This window comes from Marmota flaviventris, chromosome X, assembly GCF_047511675.1.
Source record: "Marmota flaviventris isolate mMarFla1 chromosome X, mMarFla1.hap1, whole genome shotgun sequence".
Classification (NCBI taxonomy): domain Eukaryota; kingdom Metazoa; phylum Chordata; class Mammalia; order Rodentia; family Sciuridae; genus Marmota; species Marmota flaviventris.
This window is the reverse complement of record NC_092518.1, coordinates 53033864-53059732: the sequence shown is the minus strand read 5'-3', so window position 1 is coordinate 53059732 and position 25869 is coordinate 53033864. Positions and strand designations below refer to the sequence as shown.

Below are 25869 nucleotides of genomic sequence, written 5' to 3'. Positions count from 1 at the left end.
TCAAATGTTGTCCAATAATTTTTTGGCAGAATTAGCACATTTCTGACTTTCAAATTGTAGCTCTTAACAAAAGCAGCGTATAATGTGCTCTCAAAGACTACCATTTTTAAAAATCACAATCACTGGGTTGTTAAGAACAAAAATTCTTGGTTCCCATTTCAAATCTTCTGAATCACAATCTCAAAGGTGGGTCATGAGAACCTGCATTTTTAACAAGCTCTACATTTGTTTTCATATACACCGAGTTTTGAAAAGTAGTGAGTCCACACACTTAAGAAAAAAAGCATCTTTCCATGTATTTAAAAGAAACAAATTGGTAGTGGATCTGAAATGGCATCAGAATCCCCATGGTAACGTGTGCAATGAAGGGCCCAACCAATCCAGGTAAGAAAAGCTTTAGCAGTCAAGCACACTTATGAAGCTGCAGCTTGTACAACAGTCTAATAGGGAACAGGCCCTTCATCAGCATGCCAGGTGTTTTTTTACTCCCTCCTTCAGTTACAAAGACAAACTATCCTGAAGATGCCTTTACTGAAGTATATTTTCTCTGCCTAGACAAAAAGTCTGAAAACATGTGCCTTAAGTGGGTGATCTAATCCCCACTTCTCCTGGCTGTACCCATTACCCCAAATGTGGAAGACCTATAAGCCCCCGGAAGACCCAGAAACCAGGCGCTCCAGGCAAAAGCAGCCTTTACAGGCTATGTGCTGGAATCCACGCAGCATAGTTGACTCAAAAGAGTTAACAAGTAGCCTGCTTTAGAGTGGCAGGGAGAGAGGCCAATAGGGTGTCTACGTGAGCAGTACGTCCGGTGTGGGCAGGAGTGAGGCAAAGCTGGTGAAAGGAAACTGTTAGCGGCCTAGAGGTGAGAGGGCAGGCAGGGTTAGGGATTTCGAGAAGGCGGGGGACGACTGGGAGAGCACCGGGCCTCTGCCCCTTCTCCCCGCTCTCCTTTGTTCTTAGAGTTCCGTAGCAGCGGGGACAGCCCGGGGCTCGGTGTATGGCCACGGAGTTACAGCCTCCGGACTCCATGCCCTGTCACAACCAGCAAGTAAACTCTGCCTCAACCCCATGCCCAGAGCCGTTGCGACCTAGCGACCAGAACCCGGATCATGCCGAGGGAAATAGCGCTTCTGTGGCCAAGCTGACTCTCCTCACCGGGCACGCCCATTCTAGCGTGCCAGCTGAGCGGGCTTCTCAGGCCTGCGGCAGCGCCAACCTTAACTCTGAGTGCAACAATGACAGTGGAGACGCACCTCAGGGCGACTCCCTCCTAGGGGATTGCGAACTCTCCAGGCAGATTGGGGCGCAGCTTAAACTACTGCCTATGAACGATCAGATCCGGGAACTGCAAACCATCATCCGGGACAAGTAAGCCCAGAGCGGAAGGGAAAGGGAGATGGAAGGTCCACACGGGGTGGGCGGGGTTTGGAAGTAAAACTGGGAAGGGATAGTGTTCTTGAACTTGGCACAACTGGTTTTAGGAGAGTAGGACAGGGCCTTTTCTTTCGAGTGTGTAGTGTGTGTCTGTACACGAGGTGACACATGCCTCCAGCCCTTTCCTAGTTCCCGCGTTCAACCTGCTTTGTGTAGTGACCTTTCAAGTAGCCTCAGGTCTCTTCCGGCCTCTTTGTTTTTCTCAGGGATGACGAATCTCAACCTTTCCAGGCAGTGAACGCCCCTAAGTTATCTGCCCAGTGACTGTCCACGTGGTAAATTTATAATCAAGAAATGGTTACTACCTTTAGTTATGCATCAACACCAAATAACTCAGGCTCACGAATAGAAGTAAAACAATTTCTCGGAAATTCTATTGTACTCCATTAGCTTTCTGACCCTTCAGTTTTTGCTACGGCAAATATGTCATTTTGTTTTAGGTCTTGGAATTCAGATTTATCTGATCAGATGAAAGCTTATTATCCAGGTCTTATCAAGTTTTATTATAAACTTTCACAACATAGTTAACAGACCAAAGGGATCTAAAGGAGCCTTTAACCTCTCCTAATCCCACAAACCAATGTAGCCAGAATATAATTCTAAAATGCTATTTTGAAATTTTACAAACCCATGTTGTATATGGGTATTTTCAAAGGTAATAATGCACCATAATGAACTACAGCTGATTTCTTTATTAACAGCACTTTTTCTTTTCCTTTTTTTTTCTTTTGAGTCTTGCTATGTTGCCCAGGGTGGCCTCCAGCTCCTGGGCCTCAGTCTTCTAAATACCTGGAACTACAGATGCATGCTTGCTGTCACACCAGACTCCAATTAGCACATTAAATGAGTAGCTACAGCATGTCAGAACACCATCTTTTCAGTGGTGGGGGCATGCCTTAGTCTTTTTAAAATCTACTGTATGTCGGGATACCATAAGGCTATTCTTTTTAAATTTTTTAAAATATTTACTTTTTAGTTATAGGTGGGCCCAATATCTTTATTTTTTAAAAAATTTTTTATGTGGTGCTGAGGATCGAACCCAGTGCCTCATGCATGCTAGACAAGCACTCTACCACTGAGCTACAGCCTCAAGGCTATCTATTCTTAACATACAGCTTTGATTTGGTAACTGCCCTACTCAGCAGCCTTCTTTGGCTTCTCAAAGCCTACCAAATAAAGTCCAGGATCCTTGGCTTGACTTTAATTTCCCCCCCCCCCCAGCACATAGTTTCTAGGAACTATTATGAAACATCTCTGCTTCTGTTTTCTTCTGGAATTCCCTATATCCCCTCCATACATGTTCAGATCCTACCTGTTTTTCAAGGTCAAACCCATTTCCATCCACCTTTGTCTCTGCCAGGAAGCTTTCCTTTTAATCATTCATCCTGGCCTATCTCCCTTGGCCTTTTTAATGCACCATTGGCCTTCTGTTTTGCATATTGTTACTTGTGCATTGATCTTTTCCTGCCTATGAGGTTTTAAGCCCCTTGAGGGCAAAATTTTTTGTTTTTGAGTTCCAACCATGTCTTGCGAGAAACAGATACTCAATTACTAAAGATTTTTTCTAGCTCTTAAAATTATATTAAACTATCCTAGTAACTGTATAAATGGTAAAAACTTCTGTGTTATGTGACCTAATAGATTAAGTAGTGATCTTAAATGCTTTGCTAAATTAAAACATATGTGACACAAAGAAAATAGGATGATAATTCTTGTTTCTGTAAAACAGGAGTTAACTAACATTGGGTCTTGTGTCCCACTTCACCTGTGGATGAATTTCAGGGATTTAGTCAACCCTAAGAAACTGGCTGGAATATTTTATTTATATGTGCATTTTTAATGGTTGCTTTAAAAACAATATATTTATTGAGACATAACTCATACACCATACAATTTGAGCATTTGAAGTGCATAGTTTAATGGTTTTAACTATGTTCATGGCTGTGTATCATCATATTCTGCAATTAGTTTTTGAACATTTTCATCACTCCAAAAAGAAACTTCATACCCACTTTCCATTTCCCTTCAATCCCTCCCCAAGCTCTAGACAATCACTGATCTACTGTATATCTGCTTTGCCTCTTCTATACATTTCTTTTTAAATTTGTTTTTAACTGATACATAACATAAACATTACACGTTAATGGGGTGCCATATAATGTTTAATACACATACATACACACTACATGATGTTTCAATCAGATTAAATATATCTATATATCCAAACATTTGTCATTTCTTTATGGCAAAAACTTTTGAAACCCTTTATTCTAGCTTTTTGAAATGTACAGTATATTATTGTTATTTATGGTCACCCTACAGTGCAGTAATAGTATACCAGAGATTCTTGGTCCTATCTAACTTACATTGATCAAATTTTTTCTTATCCCTTCTCCCATCCTATTCTTCCTAGCCTCTGGTAACCACCATTCTATTGTCAATTTCTACAAGATCAATATTTTTTAGATTCCACTTATGAAAAAAGATCATGCAGTACGTGCTATTTGGGACATTTCAAATAAAAGAATCTCTTCTGGGCATGGTGACACATACCTGTAATATCAGCTGCTCCCATGGCTGAGGCAGGAGGATCAAAAGATTGTGACCGGCCTGGGTAACTTAGCCAGACTCTGTCTTAGAATTAAAAAATGAAAAAGGCTAAGAATGTAACTCAGTGCTACAGCTCTTGCCTAGCATGTGTGAAGCCCAGGTTTGATCCTATACACATAGAACACAAAAGGAATCATACTATATGTGATTCTTCTGTGACTGTTTTCTTTTAGCATAATATTTTCAGGGATCAGCCATGTTCTATCAGTTTATCATTTCTTTTTATATCTGAAGGGTATTCCATTGTATGTATATACTGTAGTTTGCTTATTCATTTAACATTTGATGGATATTTGGGTGGTCTTCATTCTTCTGCTATTCTGAAAACTGCTACTATGAGCAGTTGCTTATGTGCCTTTTTTTAATAAGGTGAGGATCCTTAGATTTCATTACATTTCACAGAGAATCATAGTAATGTAAAGGTCAAGAACCATTACTATTGAGCTGGGAAAGAGCATGACATTCAGCATTTACATATGACAGTATCTGTACATACCTGAATATACTTCAAGGTTTTTTTTTTTTATCTTTTGTGTTCACTCTCTCTCCCTCTCCCCCCTCCCCCTCCCTCCCCCCACCCCCTTCTGCTGAGGATAGAACTCTGGGCCTCTTACTTGCTAGGCAAATGCTCTACTGCTGAGCTACATCTCCAGCTCACCTGATTGTACTTTATTACAAAAGCCTGGGTTAGATAGTAAATCTGGGTGTAAGTAGAATATTTTTCTGAGTTTGTAAGGAGACAGCAGGATTCAGAGGATCCTGCAAGATGTTTTAGCATCTCTGTGCTTCAGCATATTTTCATTTGTAAATTAAGATTTTGGTACTACCTCATGGAGCTCCGGGCAGGCTAAAACAAGATACTGTCCATGAACATTTGTTATTATTTGTGAGGAGCTGTGTACATTTAAGGCATTCCAAGCCTTCAAATTTGGATTTGTGTACTTTTCTTATTAAAACAGTAAAAGGGGGCTGGGAGTATAGCTCAGTGGCAGAGCACTTGCCTAGCACATGCAAGGCACTGAATTTGATCCCTAGCACCAAAACAAAAAACAAAAACTAACAAGGCAGTAAAAGGAATTCAACTGCAGATAGAACTCACATTCTTCTTTTGAAAATCACTGAGATTCCTAGATAAATGTTATTATACTTTGATACAGTGCGGAAAGACCCACTATAATTTTTGATAAGCTGAGGCTTATTTAGACTGGGGACAGTGTTTTTAGATTTGTTTTTGTTAACTGAATCTGTTAACAGAGGATTTCTCCTCTGTCCCTTTTCTTTAAAAAATTGTCACCCCTCACATAAACAAGACCTGTTTCAGCTTCTGTATCAGGCTGAGGTGGTGCTTATGGTAAGAAAAGCTATATTTATGTAGGTCTGGTTATGGAAGTTGCCGTTGATTGTCATGCCCTGTTCAGGCATGTGAACAGCATTTGTGTGCACTATGGAGCCCTCTGATAATAGAAATCGTTGGAGTTCATGTTGTGTTTTTTTATTGTTCCTGATCTTCAGTATCCATCTAGTGAAGGGATTGCTTTATGAGTTGACTTTGGCATGTGAAACAAGTTGATCCAGCAGGACTGTATGTTGTTGTTATTGTATGTGTGTGTTTGTGTGTGTGTGTATACATATATGTGTGTGTGTGTATATGTGTATGTATATAGGTATATATATATATGTATGTGTGTGTGTGTGTGTATATATATATATATATATATATATATATATCAAAATTGAGAACATTGTAATGATTTAAAATGACTTTTTGTTTTGAAATGTGATATTTGAAACATAATATGTTGGCCATATTATTAAATTTCACAGAAATTATTTTCTCTGTGAGAGTGCAGCAGTCCAAACACCAGATGAGCAGATAATTTACTCAGTCATACATACATGGGTCACTGGTGAACTATGTAAAAGAAATGACTCCTTCATTTCCTTGTGTTTTTATTGTTGTTGGAGTTTTTCTTCTCATTGTTGTTGACATGGTTTAAATCACATATCCTTCCCTTCTTGCTTCCTTTATATACTAAATCAGTTACAGTCTGAGTGTACTGTGCTTTTTCCCTTGAAGATAGTTCATGGTGTCATATTTAAAGCAATGCAGTATATTTAAAATTTCGCCCTCCTTGCCCAGTTTTTTGTTTTCTTTTGTTTCCTGGAACATTATAATAAAGCTGTTTTGTGAGCTGTTGAATATATCCTATGTATATACTTGTCCTAGGAGGGCCTTTCATATGTCCTCTACAGGTTGCTTGGATGAGAGTTGAGCAACCTTGAGAGTATTTTAGTCCATGAATTAGCACTAAAGAAGGAGTGCATTCAGCCTTATAAATGTTTTTAGTCACCTGGAGAGGAGACAATTAACCTCAGGATAGATGAACATTTTTGCAACTCCTTTTTTTGTTGTTGTTGTTACTAGGGATTGAACCCAGGGGTTCTTAACCACTGAGCCACATCACCAGCCTTTTAAAAAATATGTTTTATTACAGACAGGGTCTTGCTGAGTTGCTAAGTGCCTTGCTGAGTTGCTAAGTGCCTTGCTAAGTTGCTAAGTGCCTTGCTAAGTTGCTGAGACTAGCTTTGAACTCCTGCCTTAGCCTCCAGAGCTTCTGGGATCACAGGCGTGTGCCACCACACCTGGCTTCTCCTATGCTACTCTAATGTGAGTGCAGCCTAATGTGATTTGAGTCATCAAAGCGATATAATATTCTTAACCAAAACATTGTATCAGTATTGCCTGTGGAGTGTTTTTTTTTTTTTTTAAATATGAGTAGATGGTCTTCATCCTTAGAGGTGGTTTGAATAGTCTCAATGGAATCTGACCCCACGTTCTGGGAGAATAGTCAGTGTCCCCTATGTGAATTGCCTGGCTTCAGATTTGGATACAGAGTGGTCCAAGGATTCCACACACTAAACCAAATCAGCCTAGAGAACCTAGCCTGGCATCATCCCAAGACTGGAGGAATATCAGAACTTTTCCCTTAAATTTGTACAAAACCAAAATGTTCACCAAAGAAAAAACCTGACCTGCAAATTGTTTAAAACATAGACATGTCTTTGGTTTTCATGTGTTTCCCAGACAAATTTTCTAACTGGCTTTTAGTGCAATATGGAGGAAGTCACATCTTTAAGTCATACAGACAGACAACTATTATTGGGCCTATCATAGTAATGTCTCACCAACTAGACTGGTCACTGAGGAGGCAGAAATAGGATCTGGCCTGGTACAGAGGCATTAACATAGCAATCATAATAAGAGGTAATGATGATTTCTCTTGCTTTTCTATCTGATCTTGAATGTTTACATTGAATGCTGCTTTGAGGTGCAAATAAATCATTAGTGGCACTCTGTTTTATGAGCTTATTAAGAAAGTTCTAAAGATCTTGGTCTTGATGGCTTGCACCTGGAAGGTAGTAAAAGCTCTGTCTGTAGATTTGTCCTAGGAGGGGTTTGGTATGGCTTCCACAGATTGCTTGGATGAAAGTTAATCCAGTAGGACTACTATTGTTGTGTTGTTGTTTGTGTGTGTGTGGGGGGGGCAAGACTGAGAACGTTGTAATGATTTAAAATATTTTTTTAGTTGTAGATGGACACGATACCTTTGTTTTATTTATTTATTTGTAAGTGGTGCTGAGGATCAAACCTGGTACCTCACACATGCTAGGCACGTGTTCCACCACTGAGCCAAAACCCCAGCCCCTAAAATGACTTTTTATTTAACTTTTCACATTGGGTTAGGTTTGTTCTGAGTACTTCTTGTTTTTTTTTTTGGTGTGTGTGTGTGTGTGTGTGCATGAAGGTGAAGGAAGGAGGAGTAAAAATATTTATAAATCATTTGCATACCATGGCACATGTTTGGGCTATTCTTTATTTTAGTGATTATATAATAGCAGGGGGGTAAAGCTATGTCTTCAGATCTTTCACTAAACATTAACTTTAAATGAAACATAATTTTGATTTAAACCTGCCAAAAATATTTAATGTTTCATTTCCCTTTAACCTGTTATTTAACAAATAAAAACATGTTAGAGTGAAAACTCATATTCTTATTTTAATATTCTTACTTTTAAATTCCATTTAATTCTTCCTCCTCAACTTAAGTTGCCAGATAAAATACAGCAAGCCTAGTTAAATTGAATTCAAATAAATAATGAATAACTCTTTCATATAAGTGGAACTTAAATATTGCATGGGCTTTATGAAACAGATTTAATTGGGCATCCTGTATTTTTATTTGCTAAGTGCCCAACTCCAGCTTCCCCTGCCCCAAATGCTGCAGACAATCCTTGTGTATGATCTTTCTGGAGAAAGGGTGATACGTTTAAACTTGAAATAACACCTAATGCAGTGCTGCGAGGATTTGATAAAATTAAATTGTAATGAGTCAGAAGATTTTGCTTGAATCACTTTTGGAAAGAATAAATTCTTATATGTGATGTGCTTATTACATACACTTTACAAGCCATATTATAAAAACTTCTCCCTCTTCAGAAGGAACATTTTGATGATGTTTTATTGCTTGAAAGGCTCTTTATTTCATTGTTTGCATTGTATATGCATGCCAATTTGATTCTCAGGGAGATAAATATCTTAAGAATTGGCTACCTTTTAGTAAACTTTCTTTTATTAGAGCAAAATATAAATAAGGGATTTACTCAGGCACTTGGAATCCGAGAGCTTCCGGCAAGGAAGAGCCTTGAGATACTTCACCTCTATAAGCCTCACTGCTCCCCTTGCTAAAGTGGTAGTAATAATAGAATCTACCCCTTAAGGGTGTGTGAGGATTAAATAAGATAATGCACCAGAAGTGCTTAATACTTGACTCCAAGGAAACTTTTTTAATAAATGGAGGCTCTGAGAAAGAATGGGGTAATGTAATGTGTGATGTTAGGTACCTCCTATAACTTATGGACTTTCAAAAAGCTTTATAATTAAGTTGTTGGGAATTTGTGATGTAAATATATTTATACACAATGTATATATACACGTGTGTGTGTACATACACACATATTGTTGTTATTGATTTTTGTGAAAAAAATGGTGGGAGATTTGTCAGGTTTATTCTGAGTAGATAGAAAAACCAGAGTAGAGTGATTAAATGGAAGTTTCTGTTACAAGAATCAAAGTGATAATCATCCCAGGAAAAGATGTCCTCCAACAGTCTAGAGAGCCCATCCGGTGGTAATGATGTGGTAGTGGTAGTGGTAGTAGTGAGCTTATTAAGAAAAAGGAAGAGGCTCTTTACTTGAAGTCTTAATTTTTTAATGTTATAAAAATTCCTTTCATATTTCTGTATCTTATGGATGAAACATAAATATCTAGCCTTTTAAAGGAAAGGTTGTTCAGACTGTTAAGAGGTTTCATCTTGGTTTATATTTGCTATGAGATATATATGTTTTAAAATACACACGATTGCTGTATTCTCTCTGGACATTTTAAAGTGCTTTATAGACAGTCATACATAACAAGCAGGGAAGATTCAGGTTTATCCAGTCCACATTAAAATGAGGATTTGGTTTCCAGTATGAATCTTGTTCTTTGATTGTTTCTATGCAAAGTTCACTTTTTAAAATGTCTGCTTTGGGCTTTCATCTTGTTGCTTAAGGTTTGTGACATATTTGTGTTGGGGGAGGTGTCAAGAAAAGTGTATTTTCAGGTATGATTAGGTCTCCATTGTTAAACCTGTCTGGGGTTTGCACAGTTTAAAAGATGCTCAGTTTAATATTAATTAGATTTCCATACTTTGAAATATGAATGCTTGAATATGATTGTTTAAATATGCAATATTTGATTATTTAGATATATATTTTAGAATTTTTCCAGGGATGTGTTTCTGTGTGCTTTTGCTTTGTGATGATTTTGCATTAGATCTTTGAGGGGCACTCTTATCAGATAGAAGATGATTGTTGTTTTCCAAAGCTTTGTTTCCAGTAGGAGGGATTTGTTTTAAATGGTTTTGAGACAAAATAATTATGATTTAAAACAAAGTGTATGGAATGAATAAGAATGAGGGTCTGGTTTACATTAAAACATCTTCACTAACAAATAATTTTACCCAGTGTTGAACCTAAAGCAGGGTCTCAGAAAATATGTGCAGGTTGATTGATCCAACAAGTCAATATCTGCTTTATGATACTCTAGTCTCAACAATGTTAAGGATTAAATGTGATATCAAATGCTACTATGATTTTTTTAAAAAAATAATTACCTTATTTTATTCAAGCTTGAATCTCAAAATTAATTTAAAGTAAACAGTATGAGTCTGAAGTCTGCCTTTGAAAGGACAGGAGGAAGATTAGTAATTACTGTTTGTAGTGGGGTAACTTGGAGCAATGAATGGTTTACTTGTAGGCCAAATAATTGTCAGGAGGTGTAACAGTTCGTATTAGGTTTCATGATGTATACCATCATACAAAAGTTATCAGGTGAGGCTTATTTTTTTTAGATGATCTGAAAGATGTTAAAGTGTCTGATTCCAAAATAAAACAACAAATTTGGGCAGATCTGATCACTTAAGCTAGTATAACTTTTCTGTGTAATATGTAGATGTGTAACTTAAGAAACATAATACAATTTCAGTGTGTTCTAAAGATATAGCACAGCATATTTCATTAAGGCAAATCCAGATTTTTCTTCCCTTTTGAAAAACTCAATTCAGGCTGCCTAGACAAGTTTGTATAGGTCTCACAGAACAGTAGGCTTCAGTATTTTTTTATACAGTTTACTGCTTTTTCCTTCCTTGACAAGCATGTTGTGAAGATTAATTATAGAAATGAAAGGTGCTGGTGAATAGTGTAGTCTCATTTGAAAGCCACAGCACACAAAATGGTGTCTGTTTTAAATGGGTTCTCTGTATGTATAGGGGTGTGTGTGTGTGTGTGTGTGTGTGTGTGTGTGTCTGTGGAGAGTTTTCTGAATTTAAGGAATATTTGTACATAAAGAACACAGATCTATATTCTTGCTTTTGCTCAATTACAGTCCATATTTTAGAGAGTTAATATCTGTAATATGATATAATTGTGGCTACTCTAAACCTAATACCATTTGTATCAGTGATATTTCATTGCTTTCCTACATCAGAAAAAGTGAATGCAGCTTGAAAAAATGGTGATTAATGATATGCTGAGATACTATGTGCTTGCAGTATACCATTTTGATGTTGTGTTGGGGAAAATTTTAGGTATGCTTTGGATAGGCCGGTAGGGATTTTTAGACACTTAAGGTGTAAATCAGTGCATTCAGAACTTACATGGAAGAATGTGGAGGAATATTAATAGATTTTTACACATGGAAAGAACATCAATCATTCCCTTTTTGGATAGTAAACAGCTTGTGGGTAGATGCAATCCTGGATTATTAGTACTTGGGTGTCTCAGAATATAAAGGGAATGTTTATAAAAATGGCAGAAAGATCTTGTGTATGAAAAACTTGTTAAAAAATTATCTGAGAAAAAGGCCTTGGAAATTGGGTTACACATTCTTGAAAGAGGTTGCAAAAATAGATTTATTTGTCTGTACCATTATAATTCCAAAATGGATTAGAGATAAAGTGGATAGGTCACTTATCTCAATAATATAGGGCATAGATCAAGGTGACTTAAGGGGGAGCGTTGGGAGAACTTGGTTTTCTTACTGCAAAATTTCCTTGTTTAAGCTTTGGTCTTGTTGCCATGTTCTAGAGGGAACTTTGTTCATCTCCTGATTGAATAATATGTACTTGGGTAGTTCATTGGGGGACTGCATGATCTTTTCAATTCATATCTTTTATGTTGATATCAAATAAGCATTTTCAATAATATTTTTCAAGTCATTTCATTTTGGTGCCAGTATACTAGTAAAAAATATCTTGTTTTAGTAATAGTTTGTATGCATAAGCATTTAAGCTTTTAGTATGTAATAGGTCTTAATATCAGTATAACTATATGTATTAAGCAAATATTTTACCTTAAAGCTCTAATTTAGACTAAAACTTGTACTATTTTTTTTAGGACAGCCAGTAGAGGGGACTTCATGTTTTCTGCGGATCGTTTGGTAGGTGGAGGCTTTCCATTTTCATTTCATTGTTGAACCTAGTGATATACTCATGGTAGGCGAGGGGGCTTTTTGTTCTGAGCATTCTGGGGGTGAGATAGATTGGAAGAGGTAACCATCATCTTGCTAGGCTTCTGAAGTGTTCTTCCCACTGTTGCATTAAAGTTCTGCCTCAGTCCCTTTCACCTCAAAGCATTGCCCATGAACTCATTCCCTGTTCACGTACTCAGGTACTACTGCCTCTCAGATGGAATTTGGTAATTTGGTGCTCAGCAACTCTTAATTGCCTCATCTTAGATCAATGAAGTAAAGTGTATTTGAGGAAAACCAAAGATGTAAAGAGAACTAGTGATGTCCATCTAACACAAAAAAACTAATACATTCTTTTGTAGTTTACATGGGAGCAGGGCTGTGTTTATTTTGCCTCTGTTCTTTACTATCCTCACATATGATATACTAAGTTGAACTCTCTTTACTTTCCTGGGGGTCTTCTTATTAAGGTTTGGCCAAGCCCAATTCTGTTTAGCTCGAGTCATCAGGAAGGATCTCAGGTCAAATTGTTTAGTTTTTAAAGTAACCACTATTTTCTATTTGTATGTATGTATTTATATATATATATATACACACACACACACACACACACACACACACACACATCAGTGTACCCAGTGTTTGGAATGAAGCTGACACTTTTTCTGCTCTAGTTATTAATCGTCATCATTCATGAATATATGCTGGACTCATGTGAATCAGACACTGTGATAGGTTGTGTTGGGAGGGAGGAAATATAGCAACCAGGAATATATGCATAGCTCCTGATCTTGTGGAGTTCACAATCTTAATACTGTTGTCAGTTTGTAGTTTGGGAAAGAAAATAATGTGGCTTAGTAACCTTGCAGTTATAATCAAATAGAAGAAAGTAGATTATTAATGGAAATGTGAGGGGGGAAAACATGAAACTTTTCATTTAGATTTTCCCTAGAGAGTTTATTCCAAAAGAATGTAGATAGTTCCTATTCTGCTTTTGGTTTTAAATATTCTTGGTTTAGAAACTAATTCTACATAAAATTATTTGTGCTTTCAAGGGCAATAATAACCCTTGGATAGAACCAAGATAAATGTGGGTGACATTTCTGGGGCAATAGGTCATGTTTTTTGTTTTTGTTTTTGCTTTTAGTTTTATCTAACCAAAAGAATAGATTCAAGAAGGAAGAAAATTGTGTTTTAATGGCTACTTGGAGAGAAGAGTGATCTTCATGTTCACTGATAGAAATTATTCCTCTTTTTTCTGTTTTCCTTGGGCTCTTTTTTCTTTTCTTCCTTTTTTTTCATTTTGAGACAGGACCTTGCTCTGTAGCCCAGGCTGGCTTCAAACTCCTGGGCTCAAGCAATCCTATCTCAGCCTTCCAAGTAGGTGGAACTAAAGGCATGCATCACCTTACCAGGCACACATGCTCTTTTGTATAGGAAGTAGGAGTTAAGTTCATGGTTATTATAAAGTGCTTTCCTGAAATAACAGGTATTACATTCTAACCAAATGAGATAATAAGAACCTATGACATAATTCACCTGGGGGGATGGTGATTTGGACCTCTGTTCTTTGCACTTGGCTTTGAAGGATCCCATATGTGGTGGGGGAGGGTCTATTGTGATTGTGGTAGGGACTGTAGCTGTTTAGGTTTCTATAGTTGAGGATTTCTAATATATCATCTCCTTATAGTGGACATTAAGTCTGTCCTGCATTTGTAAGGGTTGACTTCCCTGGCCCTCAGATCCTGGAGTTTTTAATATTTTATTTATTTATGTTGGGGTGCTGGGTATTGACAGGGCCTTGCATATGCTAAGCATACAATCTACTGCTGAGATATACTCCCAGACTCTTTATATTTTAGTCACCCTTCTTCTGATTTTATGTAAGATTCGTACATACTAATTTCTATCCCAGGGTGGCAGGGGATGGGGCAGGAGACAGGACTCTTTAGACTAGTGTTACTAGGAGGAGGTGGTCTAAGGTCTTCTTCAAAGAATCCTCTGTAATGTGCTCATAAGAATCAGAAATCTCCACAAAAGTGGTGGCTAGAGGTGAGTGTGAACATGTGCACAGTGTTCATGAAGTTTTCGGACCCTCTCTCTGATTCTGCAGGCTGACAAAGTGCTGGGTCGTTTAGAATTGATCATTTTAATGGCAGCAGGGTGTTATGTTGTGATAACAGAGCATGGAGCCTGATGCTTCACCCTGCTGTTCCTGATTCTTAATCAGTAATGTAATATTGATTGGAGAAAATGTGCTTTGTAGGCTCAACTCTGCCTTTGTTATAATAGGCTTTGGTTGATCATGGGAATAGCATGCCTGGTTTAGTTTTCCTCTGTATCACACATTATGATTCTTGTAAGCCTTTTCAATATCTGAGAAACCCCCAAGACATTCTATTGGATCCTCCTTCAGACTCAGCAGACGGAATCAGCCTATCCACTCATTTATTTCAAACTCACAAGAACTTTAAGGCATTATTTCCATTATGGTGAACCTTTGTTTAAAAATGATCCAGCTTAACAGTTTGAAAAGTACTGAACGAGGCAGAGAAGGTTCCAGTGGGCACTATTTCTAAGGTAACCAGAAGTATGTTAATTCCAAGGGTGACTGTCATGACTCTTGTCACTTACTGGAGTTTTGCATCTCTCAGGGCCTGGACTGATTGATTAGGAATCAGAAGGCGTATTGGAGCCCTTTGGTGGCAGTCATGTCCCCATTGGAGGTTAAATACCTAGCAGCAAGCAGCCTGGCATTTAGATCTATTCTGCCTCTAATACATCATGGGGGCACCCTTCCTATCTACATAAAAACTAAATCCTTGCCTAGTGTGCTACTGACTCTGCCTACTGTCAGCAGGAGATTCTCAGCAGGTTCTTTCAACTTATTCCTCCTTTGACTCTCTAGATCAGACTTGTTGTGGAAGAGGGATTGAATCAGCTGCCATATAAAGAATGCATGGTGACCACGCCAACAGGTAACCAGGCCATTACTCTCAAATTTTCCTCATAAAAATTTTGAGCTAGATTGGGGGAAAATGGAAGGCAAGCAGTGTGAGTAAAATCAGTATGCAAAATGAGATGTCTAGGTGGAGTTGTTCTTTTAAACATCTTTAAAGAACTCCAAGACATTTAGTAAAGAAATTTTTGTAGGTGACTTTTTGTTAGTGGCTTGCTTGTCAATTCAAATAAAAGGTTAATAAATATTATTCAGCATACAGGATTACCTCTGATGATGGGTCATTGGGACCAGATTTAGGAATTGCTGGCAGCTTATCTTCTCCTCTGTTGAGAAGCTGCTGGTGTTAACAAATGGGGAAGCTGGTTTGGCATTGAAACTCCAGGTTTAAAAAAAAGATGAGAAGAAAAAAAGAAAAATGATGAGAATTGGAGAAATTACCTTGTTCTAATAGGAAATAGCCAAAGATCCTTTTTTCAGAATTTGAAATTACACTTTGGTTCTATAATAGATAATAGAAAACTGTTCTATTTGAAGGATTGACTTTATGGAAAATTGGGGGTTGAGCTTATTACATCATAATTGACATAAATTCAGGAGCAGACCAAGGGTTGAGTAGCTTGATAACTACTCCAGCCTCTTCTGCTTTTAAGGCAGAATGGAGGCTCATAAAAAGAGATGGAATAAGGAGGCTTCTGCCGTGGCTCTCAGTGGGATCCCAGTTTGAATTGATGGGGTACATAGTATTCTCAGAGTGTAGTGATTCTTCTTTGAATTCAATTTGAGGAACGTGTATGTGAATATCATGCTATGATAAGTTCTATTCCCATTCGATGAAGTCTGCCTCTCCCAATTATCACCACAGGTTTTATATGAGGAATTAAGAAATAACTATGAAAAATCATGACTCATCTCATTACTTTCACAGGGAACTTAAGGCATTATACAATGGGTCTGGATAAGGATTACTTTGTACCCATCTGCTTTAAACCATAGGTACTTTTATAGAATAAGTAGGTTTTTCCATTGATGAAAGATAAATTCTTTGGTTTTATATCCCAACAGGGTACAAGTATGAAGGAGTGAAATTTGAGAAGGGAAATTGTGGGGTCAGCATAATGAGAAGCGGTAGGTTTGCATATATGTGATTTTATCTCTTGCATGCATAGAAATGGCTGCTGTTTTCCAGGAGACATGTGAGTTTGTCTGTCATAATTGTGGCCTGCCTTCCCTTAAATCTTACCACCTATGTTGTCTATTTTCCTGCTATCTTGAAGTCGTGACCTATGTCCTGCTAAGTTTGGCTACCTTTAACTGCAGAACATCTTCTCAAGTGGCCTGCTCCCATGGACAAACCAGCTTTCAAAAAGATTCAGGGGAGGATGGGAGGACAGGACGATGTGATGCTGCTGTCTTGAGGAGAACAGGCAGTGTTCACAGGAATGTGGCATAAATTTAGGCTTGAACAACTTGAATACCTGGCCAGAGAAAATATTTGTTCAGTTTTCTGTTGCAGGGAACAGTACTACTCTGTTAAGAGTGGGACTTATTTAGTATTTTTTTTTAATTTTATATTGATGGCTATGTGACTATGTAGACAAAAGCAATCATCATTAGCTCTAGGATTCCCATTTGCTGGTTGTATTGTGTCTGAGTCTCTCTAAACCAACCTTTGCACAGCAAAATTGCATGCCTATAACTAGAACCTATACCTGTTATGTGGGATGTTTTTTTCCATTCAGCAAGCATAATTTTTTGCACAAGATTCATTTTCTTTTCTTTTCTTTGGCAAAAGTGGTAGAAGTCCCACTTGCTTGTGTTGAAAACAGTTGAATTTTTTTTTTTTTTTTTTGGTATTTGGGATTTAACCCAGGGGCCCTTTACCACTGAGCTACTTACTCAGCCATTTTTGTTTTTCGAGACAGGGTCTCACTAAGTTGTTTAGGGCCTTCCTAAGTTGCTTGGGCTGGCTTCACACTTACAATCCTCCTATCCCATTCTCCTAAGCCACTAGGATTACAGGCATGGGCCACCCTGCCTGGCACAGATGGATTTTTTTTAATGCTTATTTTTTTAGGTGTAGATGGACACAACACAATGCCTTTATTTATTTATTTTTTTTATGTGGTGCTGAGGATCAAACCCGGGTCCCGCCCATGCTAGGCGAGCGCTCTACTGCTGAGCCACAATCCCAGCCCACAGATGGATTTTTTTAACATAAAGATTAACTTTGCTGCTGGGTGCTCCACTGCACCCTCCTGTAATCCCAGCGGCTTGGAGGCTGAGGCAGCAAGATCATGAGACCCTGTCTCTAAATAAAATACAAAATAGGGCTGAGGATGTGACTCAGTGGTTGAGTGCCTCTGAGTTCAAAACCCAGTACCCAAAGAAAAAAAAAGATCGACTTTTCTCCTCTGGCTGTAAAGTTGAGTTTGTGAACAATTGAATACCTTCAGTAAAACTGGCATGTGAAGCTCCCTTTGTAAAGAAGGTATCTCTTAAGCAATGTTATCATTCTCAGGACAATATTATTCATCTTTTTTAATGGGTGAAGACTGTTTTAATGGCGAAGAGACTGTTTTTTTTTTTTTTTTTTTTTTTAGTACCAGGGATTAAACTTGGGCACTCGCCCACTGAGCTACATCCTTAGCCCTATTTTGCATTTTATTTGGAGACAAGGTCTCATGAGTTCTTTTTGCTGAGGCTGGCTTTGAACTCATGATCTTCCTGTTTCAGCCTCCCGACCTGCTGGGATCATAGGTATGCGCCACTGTGCCCGGCAAGAAACTGGTTTTATGTTTCCACTAGTGATATAAAGTTTCTTCTTAAATTTGAATGAAAACAGTTAATTTTAAGAAAAAAAAATAGTATTGGTAGAATTCTGATATGGCCTAAAAAAGGAATTCACACTCAAAAATAGCTCACATACTCTGCTTTAGCCTATTCTTGGACTTTGACCCTCTCCCCAAATATTTTTTCCTTTTCCTTGTTTTTATTCATTTATTTCTTCAAGGTGAGGCAATGGAACAAGGTTTACGAGACTGCTGTCGATCCATACGAATTGGAAAGATCCTGATTCAGAGCGATGAGGAGACACAAAGAGCCAAAGTATATTATGCCAAGTTCCCTCCAGACATCTATCGGAGAAAAGTCCTTCTGATGTATCCAATTCTCAGTGAGTGGCTTGAATTTAATTTGTAAGCTTTTGTGAGGATTTAAATTTCACCTTAGTGTTTCTCTCCTAGGTACCCTGATACAAAAAGCTCAAATAGATTCTAAATGTATATTTTTCTCAGTTTGATTTGTAGTTGCTCTGGGAAGTTCACCAGGGAATTTTCATTGTGCAATAAGGAAATATACATTAGTCAAACTTTATTAGTTGTAAAGAGCTTCTGTCTTGAAATAAACACATTGAAGCTAATGACCTAATGAGGCAAAATATATAGAACAGATAGTATATTGAAACATGTCTCCTCTCTAGCCTAATGAATACAGCAGTGATTTTTTTTTCTCTAGGAGGTAATATTTTTTTCTGTTATTCTGTTCTCTTTACATGGTCTTCCATGCAGGTGAGTGGGCATATGTTAGATTTGGTAACTCAAGTACTAAATGAATTTAGGGATTTTAGGTATTTAAGAACTTTATGTGTCATGTCCGTTATTGAAAATAACACTGATAAAGAATAAGCACCTTTAAATGAATCTTTGCCTAGTGATCTCATATATTAGATTATTATATTGCTCTTACTTCAAAAACATTTTTTAAAAAAGTTAATGTTGCTAATATATTTTGTTGTCTTTTGATTTCAGGTACGGGAAATACTGTGATTGAAGCTGTAAAAGTTCTCATAGAACATGGAGTTCAACCCAGTGTTATTATCCTACTCAGTCTCTTCTCTACTCCTCATGGTAAGTTCAGCAAGAGGTAGTAACTGGAGTTCTCATGTAATCATGAGATGGATATGTGTGCATCTGTCTTGCTTCTCATTCTGAGAGAAAGTTTAGTTTCCTCCATATTAAATTTAAATCTAATTTTGGTAGTTGTAATTTTTGTCTGTCATCTCCAAGCTTAGTGATAATATTTTACAACTATTTTCTGAGATGGAGTCTCATATGTTGACTAGGCACAAGTGTTCTTCCTGAGGTGTGGGGCTCCAGGCACCCACCACCATGCCCAACTTATTTTACACCATTCTGATGTTCAAATTCATATGGAGAAGTATGAACTAACGACATGCAAAAGAATTTCAGTTATTTTCCTTGTGGCCCTGATTGGGTAGAGCCTGCAGATGGCTGAAAGGTCCTTGTTTCCTCTGGCTCCCCATTGGAGACTGAGAACAGCTTTAAGCCACAAGAAATTTGAGATTCTATCTCGTCCTCTGCCCTTATTGAAGTAAGTTTTGCAGTGTGTAGAAAAGAGCAGAAGATTTTAAAGTTAGACTTCTATTCAAGGGGTGTGGTGAGAAAACTCTGTTCTTCATTTCCTGTGAGAGATGTGCCTAGTTTAAGACTTTAGCTTTTTCACCATACAATTTAGGACAAATGGTAATGTGTTCTAAGAAAATAGTTATAAATACACATAGGAATTTAGTTTCTATGATATGCATTATAAGTTTACTTACGAGGAAAAATTTTCAAAATATATAAATGACTAACAAGGAAATGGATAAACAAATAATACATACTTAGAGAATGTAATATAGAAATATCAAATCATGTTTTTGTAAAATATTTAATGACATAAAAAGCATAGGCAGTAAATGTAAAAAAAAGTATAATCAGTAATAGCATTAGAATACCATGGAATGTTATCACCAAGTTTAGAGATGACCAATACAAATTATGAATATTTTAACTACCAAATTCAGACTTTAATTTAACATAATACCTAATAAATCTTTTCTCAGCATTAGAGGCTAAGCAGATACATAATAATATTTCAATTTTGGTTTAAAAGTAAATGCACACTATCAGTAGTGGTTATTTTATGATGGAGAGATTCTGAGTGATTTTCATTTTATTTTCAAGTTATTTGAGGAAATTTTGAAGTGTTCTACAATGAATTTGTATTTGCTTCATAATTGAAAAGAAAGAGAAATAGAAGGCTTCTCTAGTCCAGGTGTTTCCTTATTTCTAAATGTTCTATGTCTCAACCAACCATAGAGAAGCTACAGGGTAACTGATTAGGAAAGCTACTTTTCTGTAGGCTATTGTATAAAAATTATGGCCTTTTTGATTACTTTGTTGTTTTGTAACCAAAAATTACCTGTAATTTAAACATTGATGGTGATGGAGGGTGATTTGCTTGATCATTATTATATGTAACACTGGTAGCATTGACAACATTGAGATAATTCAGTAAAATGCACCTTTGCAAATAGAAAGGTAATCTCTTTTGTTCCAATAGTGTTTATTAGAATAGGCGTACTATTCTGTTACATTATAGCTGAAAAAGTCCCATTCTGTGACAGGTTTGCCATACCAATTTAGATTGACTGGGTTCCAACCAATCTTAATTCCCTGCCTATCCCCTTCCTCCAAAGCTTAAGTCATTACTTCTAAAAAAAAAAAAAAAAAACTGTCTTGCTCTGACACACAAAGAAGTCTTTGTACTTGTTTCTCAAGTACTTGTTTTCTCAGTTGGGAAACCTTCATTTTATGTGTGATCCTCTTTTTAGAAAGGACTGTATTCACTCTATTCTAGCCACCTTTAAAATAAAACAACTGATCACTATGGCACACGCCTGTAATCCAAGCAGCTTGGGAGGCTGAGGTAGGAGGATTGTGAGTTCAAAGCCAGCCTCAGCAACTCAGCAAGATCTTGTCTGTAGATAAAATATTTAAAGAGGGCTGGGGATGTTGCTCAGTGGTTAAGCACCCCTGGGTTCAATCCTTTGTACCAAAAAATCAAAAATAAACAAAAAACTCTTCAGGGGAACAGTTACTATAAGTGAATAACTCTTTTTCAAATCTTGGATATAAACCAGTTTGATCCTAAGGATGTATTAGTGAGAGGGCAAGGTCATAGTGTGACTACTATCATATTTTAAATATCAGATATTACATAAATGAAGAGATAAGCCACATCTGACTAGGAATCAAAAGGCCATTGCTCTCTATCTTCTGTCAATATTAGATTTAGTGACAATAACTATAAAATTCCTGAATTCCAACTAGTCCTACCCAAAATTCCTGCCATAACAATTTTTTTTAATTTTTTGAAGGTGCCAAATCAATCATTCAAGAATTTCCAGAGATCACAATTTTAACTACTGAAGTTCATCCTGTTGCACCTACACATTTTGGACAGAAATACTTTGGAACAGACTAAGTTACTGAAGGAAAATGAAATATCTTGTGTAATATTACAGTTATGTTTTGATTTTCTGTTTGTTTTACTTTGCTTAAGGACTGGTGGAAAAATAAACATTAAAAATCCTTTGTAACTTTGGAAGTGGCTATAGTAAAAAGGAAATATTTGAGTTTTATTAATTTTATTTGGTTATTTCTTAACAGCTGATACCAAATTTAATAATGAAGCACATGCACAGCCCTTAGAAAAGATGGAAATTTTAATAGCATGCTAGTGAAAATTGCTGAACCTTCAGTGAATAGAAATTGTTCCCTAATTTATGATCCTCTTAGTATGAAGGTTGCTCACAGCCACAAATGAAACCTCAATGAGAGTCAGTTCTTTGGCCCACTACAGTTTGGATTTCACTTAGTGTGCTTTTAGCTCTAGGGAGGTTTCATGTTATGTGGCTGTTGTCCACCTTCTTCTACTCTTCCTAGTACTATACATGCTGGTAACTTGGACAGGAGAGAAAAAGAATGCCTCCTGAAATATTACATTTCCATTAATATCCTCATTTAAATGGTAGACACAGGATGCATAGTTAATTCTTCAGTAAGGCCATTATGTTGCTCATGGGTCACTGCCCAAACTGTGCATGGTTGATAGGTGCCTTGCCAAGATGTTATATGGTGAAGAAGATGGTTGGGCATTTTTAGTACCTGGAACTGTAACATTTCACAGGCTGAACCAGGGATGTCTGGATGCCAACAAGGGAGAGCTAAGGTATGATTAATGCCACCAATCCTCTAGAAAGGAATTAGTGGCAGCTATTCTAAGGAGTGGGGAAAAGGGAAGATTGTTGCTAGATTTCATAGCCAATAAGTAAATCAAAGTAGATCATTTTTAATTTGCATATTTCTACTAGAGGCCTTTGATTGGATAATTAGTTATTTTGCATGTTTGTCAACTGTAGATGTTATGAAATGGAAAAGAAAAACATATGCTCTTTAAAAAATTCCTAAGATTTTTTTATGTTAATATTTAAGTTTTAGTGAAGGAAAGAAACCATTTTAAAAATCAGTCTTTGTGTTCTAAAATCTGCTTGTAAAACCATGATCCCATTTTACATTGATATTAAAAAAATTTAACAGTGGTGACTGGCTGACTACTTGATTAATTCTACTTTCCTGGTCGTCTATTGTGGGCCTCTGTTCAAAAGTACCAAAAAGAGCAAAAGGCAGTGTCTTGGAAAGAACTGAAGCTGAGGAAAGTCCGCAAAGATTAGAGGGGAGGAAAGAAAACTGGTATATGATGGATTACACTTTACCTTTGCAACCTAGAACACTAGAACTTTACTATATTTTCCTTTTATTTTTGAAGATCGCCACATGATAAACAGATTAATACATTACTCATGTTACCATTCTCATAGGGCAAATGTTACTTTCAGTTTATCATTGAAATTCTCATCTATATTTGTCAGTCAAGTATTTTGATACAATGTGGATTTTGTTCACTCCTGATTAGCAGAAGCTGTACTGAAGCTCATCAAAGCCAAAGTTATCTCAGGAAAGATATGACCCAGCAACAGATTTGCTAGAGATTGTTGCATTAAATTAGATGGACTACCATGACACTTGGCTCCATCTTTACTTTTAACCTATTTGGGTTTACATTTAATCTGGGTTTCTTATAAGCAGTCTAAATTTGGTCTTGCTTTTTAAAAATTAAATGTGACAGTCTCTGACTTTTAATTTGGATGTTTAGATCATTCATTTATTTATTTTTATTCTAAATTGTTATATATTACAGCAGAATGCATTACAATTCATACTACACATAGAATACAATTTTTCATATCTCTGGTTGTACACAAAGTATAATCACACCATTTGTGTCTTTATACTTGTACTTAGGGTAATGATGTCTGTCTCATTCCACTGTCTTTTCTACCCCCATGCCCCTTCCCTCCCCCTCCCTCCCCTTTGCCCTATCTAGAGTTCATCTACTACCATGCTCTACCCCCCAACCCCATTATGAATCAGCATACTTATATCACAGAAAACATTTGGCATTTGGGTTTTTGGGATTGGCTAACTTCATTTAGCATCATATTCTCCAACTCCATCCATTTACCTGCAAATGCCATGATTTTATTCTCTTTTAATGCTGAATAATATTCCATTGTGTATACATACGACATTTTCTTCATCCATTCATCTACTGAAGGATATCTAGATTGGTTCCACAGTTTAGCTATTGTGAATTGAGCTGCTATATATATTGATGTGGTTTTGTCCCTGTAGTATGCTGTTTTTAAGTCCTTTGGGTATAGACCAAGGAGTGGGATAGCTGGGTCAAATGGTGATTCCATTCCCATGTTTCCAAGGAATATTCATACTGCTTTCCACATTGGCTGCACCAATTTGCAGTCCCACCAGCAATGTCTGAGTGTATCTTTTTCCCCACATCCTCACCAACATTTATTGTTGTTTGTATTCTTAATAGCTGTCATTCTGACTAGAGAGAGATGAAATCTTAGAGTAGTTTTGATTTGCATTTCTCTAATTGCTAGAGATGTTGAACATTTTTTCATATATTTGTTGATTGATTGTATATCATCTTCTGAGAAGTGTCTTTTCAGTCCTTGACCCATTTATTGATTGGGTTATTTGTTTTTTTGGTGTTTAGATTTTTGAGTTCTTTATATATCCTGGAGATTAGTGCTCTATCTGATGTGCGTGTGGTAAAGATTTGCTCCCAAAGTGTAGGCTCTCTATTCACCTCACTGATTGTTTCTTTTGCTGAGAAGAAGCTTTTTAGTTTGAATTCATCCCATTTATTGATTCTTTATTTTAATTCTTGCACTGTAGGAGTCAGGGCCTAATCCAACATAATTGAGATTTGGGCCTACTTTTTCTTCTATTAAGGACTCAGTGTCTCTGGTTTAATTTCTATGTCCTTGATCCACTTTGAGTTGAGTTTTGTGCATGGCGAGAGATAGGGGTTTAATTACATTTTGTTGCATAGGGATTTCCGGTTTTCCCAGCACTATTTGTTGAAGAGGCTGTCTTTTCTCCAATGCATGTTTTTGGCACCTTTGTCTAATATAACTGTAATTATTTAATGTGGTTATTAATATGATTGTTTTTAAATCTACCATCTCACTGTTTGCCTGCCTTCTATTCTTTATTCACTTTTCTCTCCTTTTTACCTTGAATTATTTATGATTCCATTTTACCTCTTGATGACTTATTAGATATAATGCTTTGTTACTTAGTTCTTTTAGGGTTTATAGTATACACCTTTCATTTATCATAGTCCACTTCAAGTATAAGAACTTAAAATAATGTTCTTCCATTCCCCCTACTAGCCTTTGTGCTCTTTTTGTTGTATATTTCATTCCATACATATTGAACCCTATAATGCTTTATTTTTGCTTTCAACAGTTATTTTTTAAAGAGATAAGACAAAAATAAGAAAAATATTATTTTAATTTATTCATGTGTTTATCATTTTAGTGCTTTCAATTTTTTGTATAGATCCAGATTTCCATCAGGTATTATTTTCCTTCTACCCAAGGGACATCCTTCCTATTTCTTGTAGTGCAACTCTCCTCCTAGTGATGAATTATTTCAGTTTTTGTGTGTCTTTTTAAAAAAGAACAAAGTCATTTAAAAAGTCAATGAAATGTTTTTTTATTTCACCTATGCTTTACAAGGATATTTCATTATCATAGGATTTAGATTGGCAGATTTTTTCTTTTGTTACTACAAAAAAATTGCATTAAATCTTTCTTGCATTTCTTTGATGAAAAAACTTGTTATTTTTCCACTTCCATTTAATTTAATTATTGATGAACTAGGATTTATATCTGCCATTTTTGCTAATTGTTTTCTATGTCTTCTCTCCATTACTGCTTTCTTTGATGTTAACTAGACATTTTCTTTTTCCTTTCTTGGTTACTGGGGATTGAACCCCTAGGAGTGCTCTACCACTTAGCTATATCCACAGCCCTTTTTATTTTGTTTTGAGACATTAAATTTAAATTGCCCAGAGTGGTCTTGAATTTGAGATCCTCCTAACTCAGCCTCCCTAGTCTCTGGGATTATAGGCATGTATAACTAGGTATTTTCTTGTGTATCTGTGATGGGGATCCTCAAGACTATCTCCAAAACTCATAGGACTCAGAAGTCATTATACTCATGGTTTATTACAGAAACCAGATACAAAGCAAAATTAGTAAGGGTTTATGGGCATGTGGGGCAAAGTCTGGAAGAAACCAGATGCAAGCCTTCAAGAGTCCTTTTCCAGTAGAATTTCACAGAATGCACTTAATTCCTCTATCTACAACATGTGTGAAATATGGTCTTTCATGTAGCTCACTTGAGCCTAAATATTCCAGAGGTTTTGTTCATGTGGGTGTCCAGTGCCTGCTTGATGGATTGTAGTTACCAAAACCATCAGAAGGAAAGCAGTCGTTCCCCATAAATCACATTGT

General features: G+C 36.7%; 1 protein-coding gene across 1 annotated transcript; it reads left to right on the top strand.

The window, feature by feature from the left end:
• The first annotated feature begins 826 nt into the window (after positions 1-826).
• Positions 827-22522, top strand: Uprt (uracil phosphoribosyltransferase homolog). The gene is made up of 7 exons (XM_027922976.2): positions 827-1371; positions 12043-12085; positions 15024-15093; positions 16140-16202; positions 18088-18249; positions 18884-18982; positions 21298-22522. The coding sequence occupies exons 1-7, from the start codon at positions 1001-1003 to the stop codon at positions 21402-21404; spliced, it is 915 nt and encodes a 304-aa protein (XP_027778777.1). The 5' UTR covers positions 827-1000; the 3' UTR covers positions 21405-22522.
• Positions 22523-25869: the final 3347 nt, after the last annotated feature.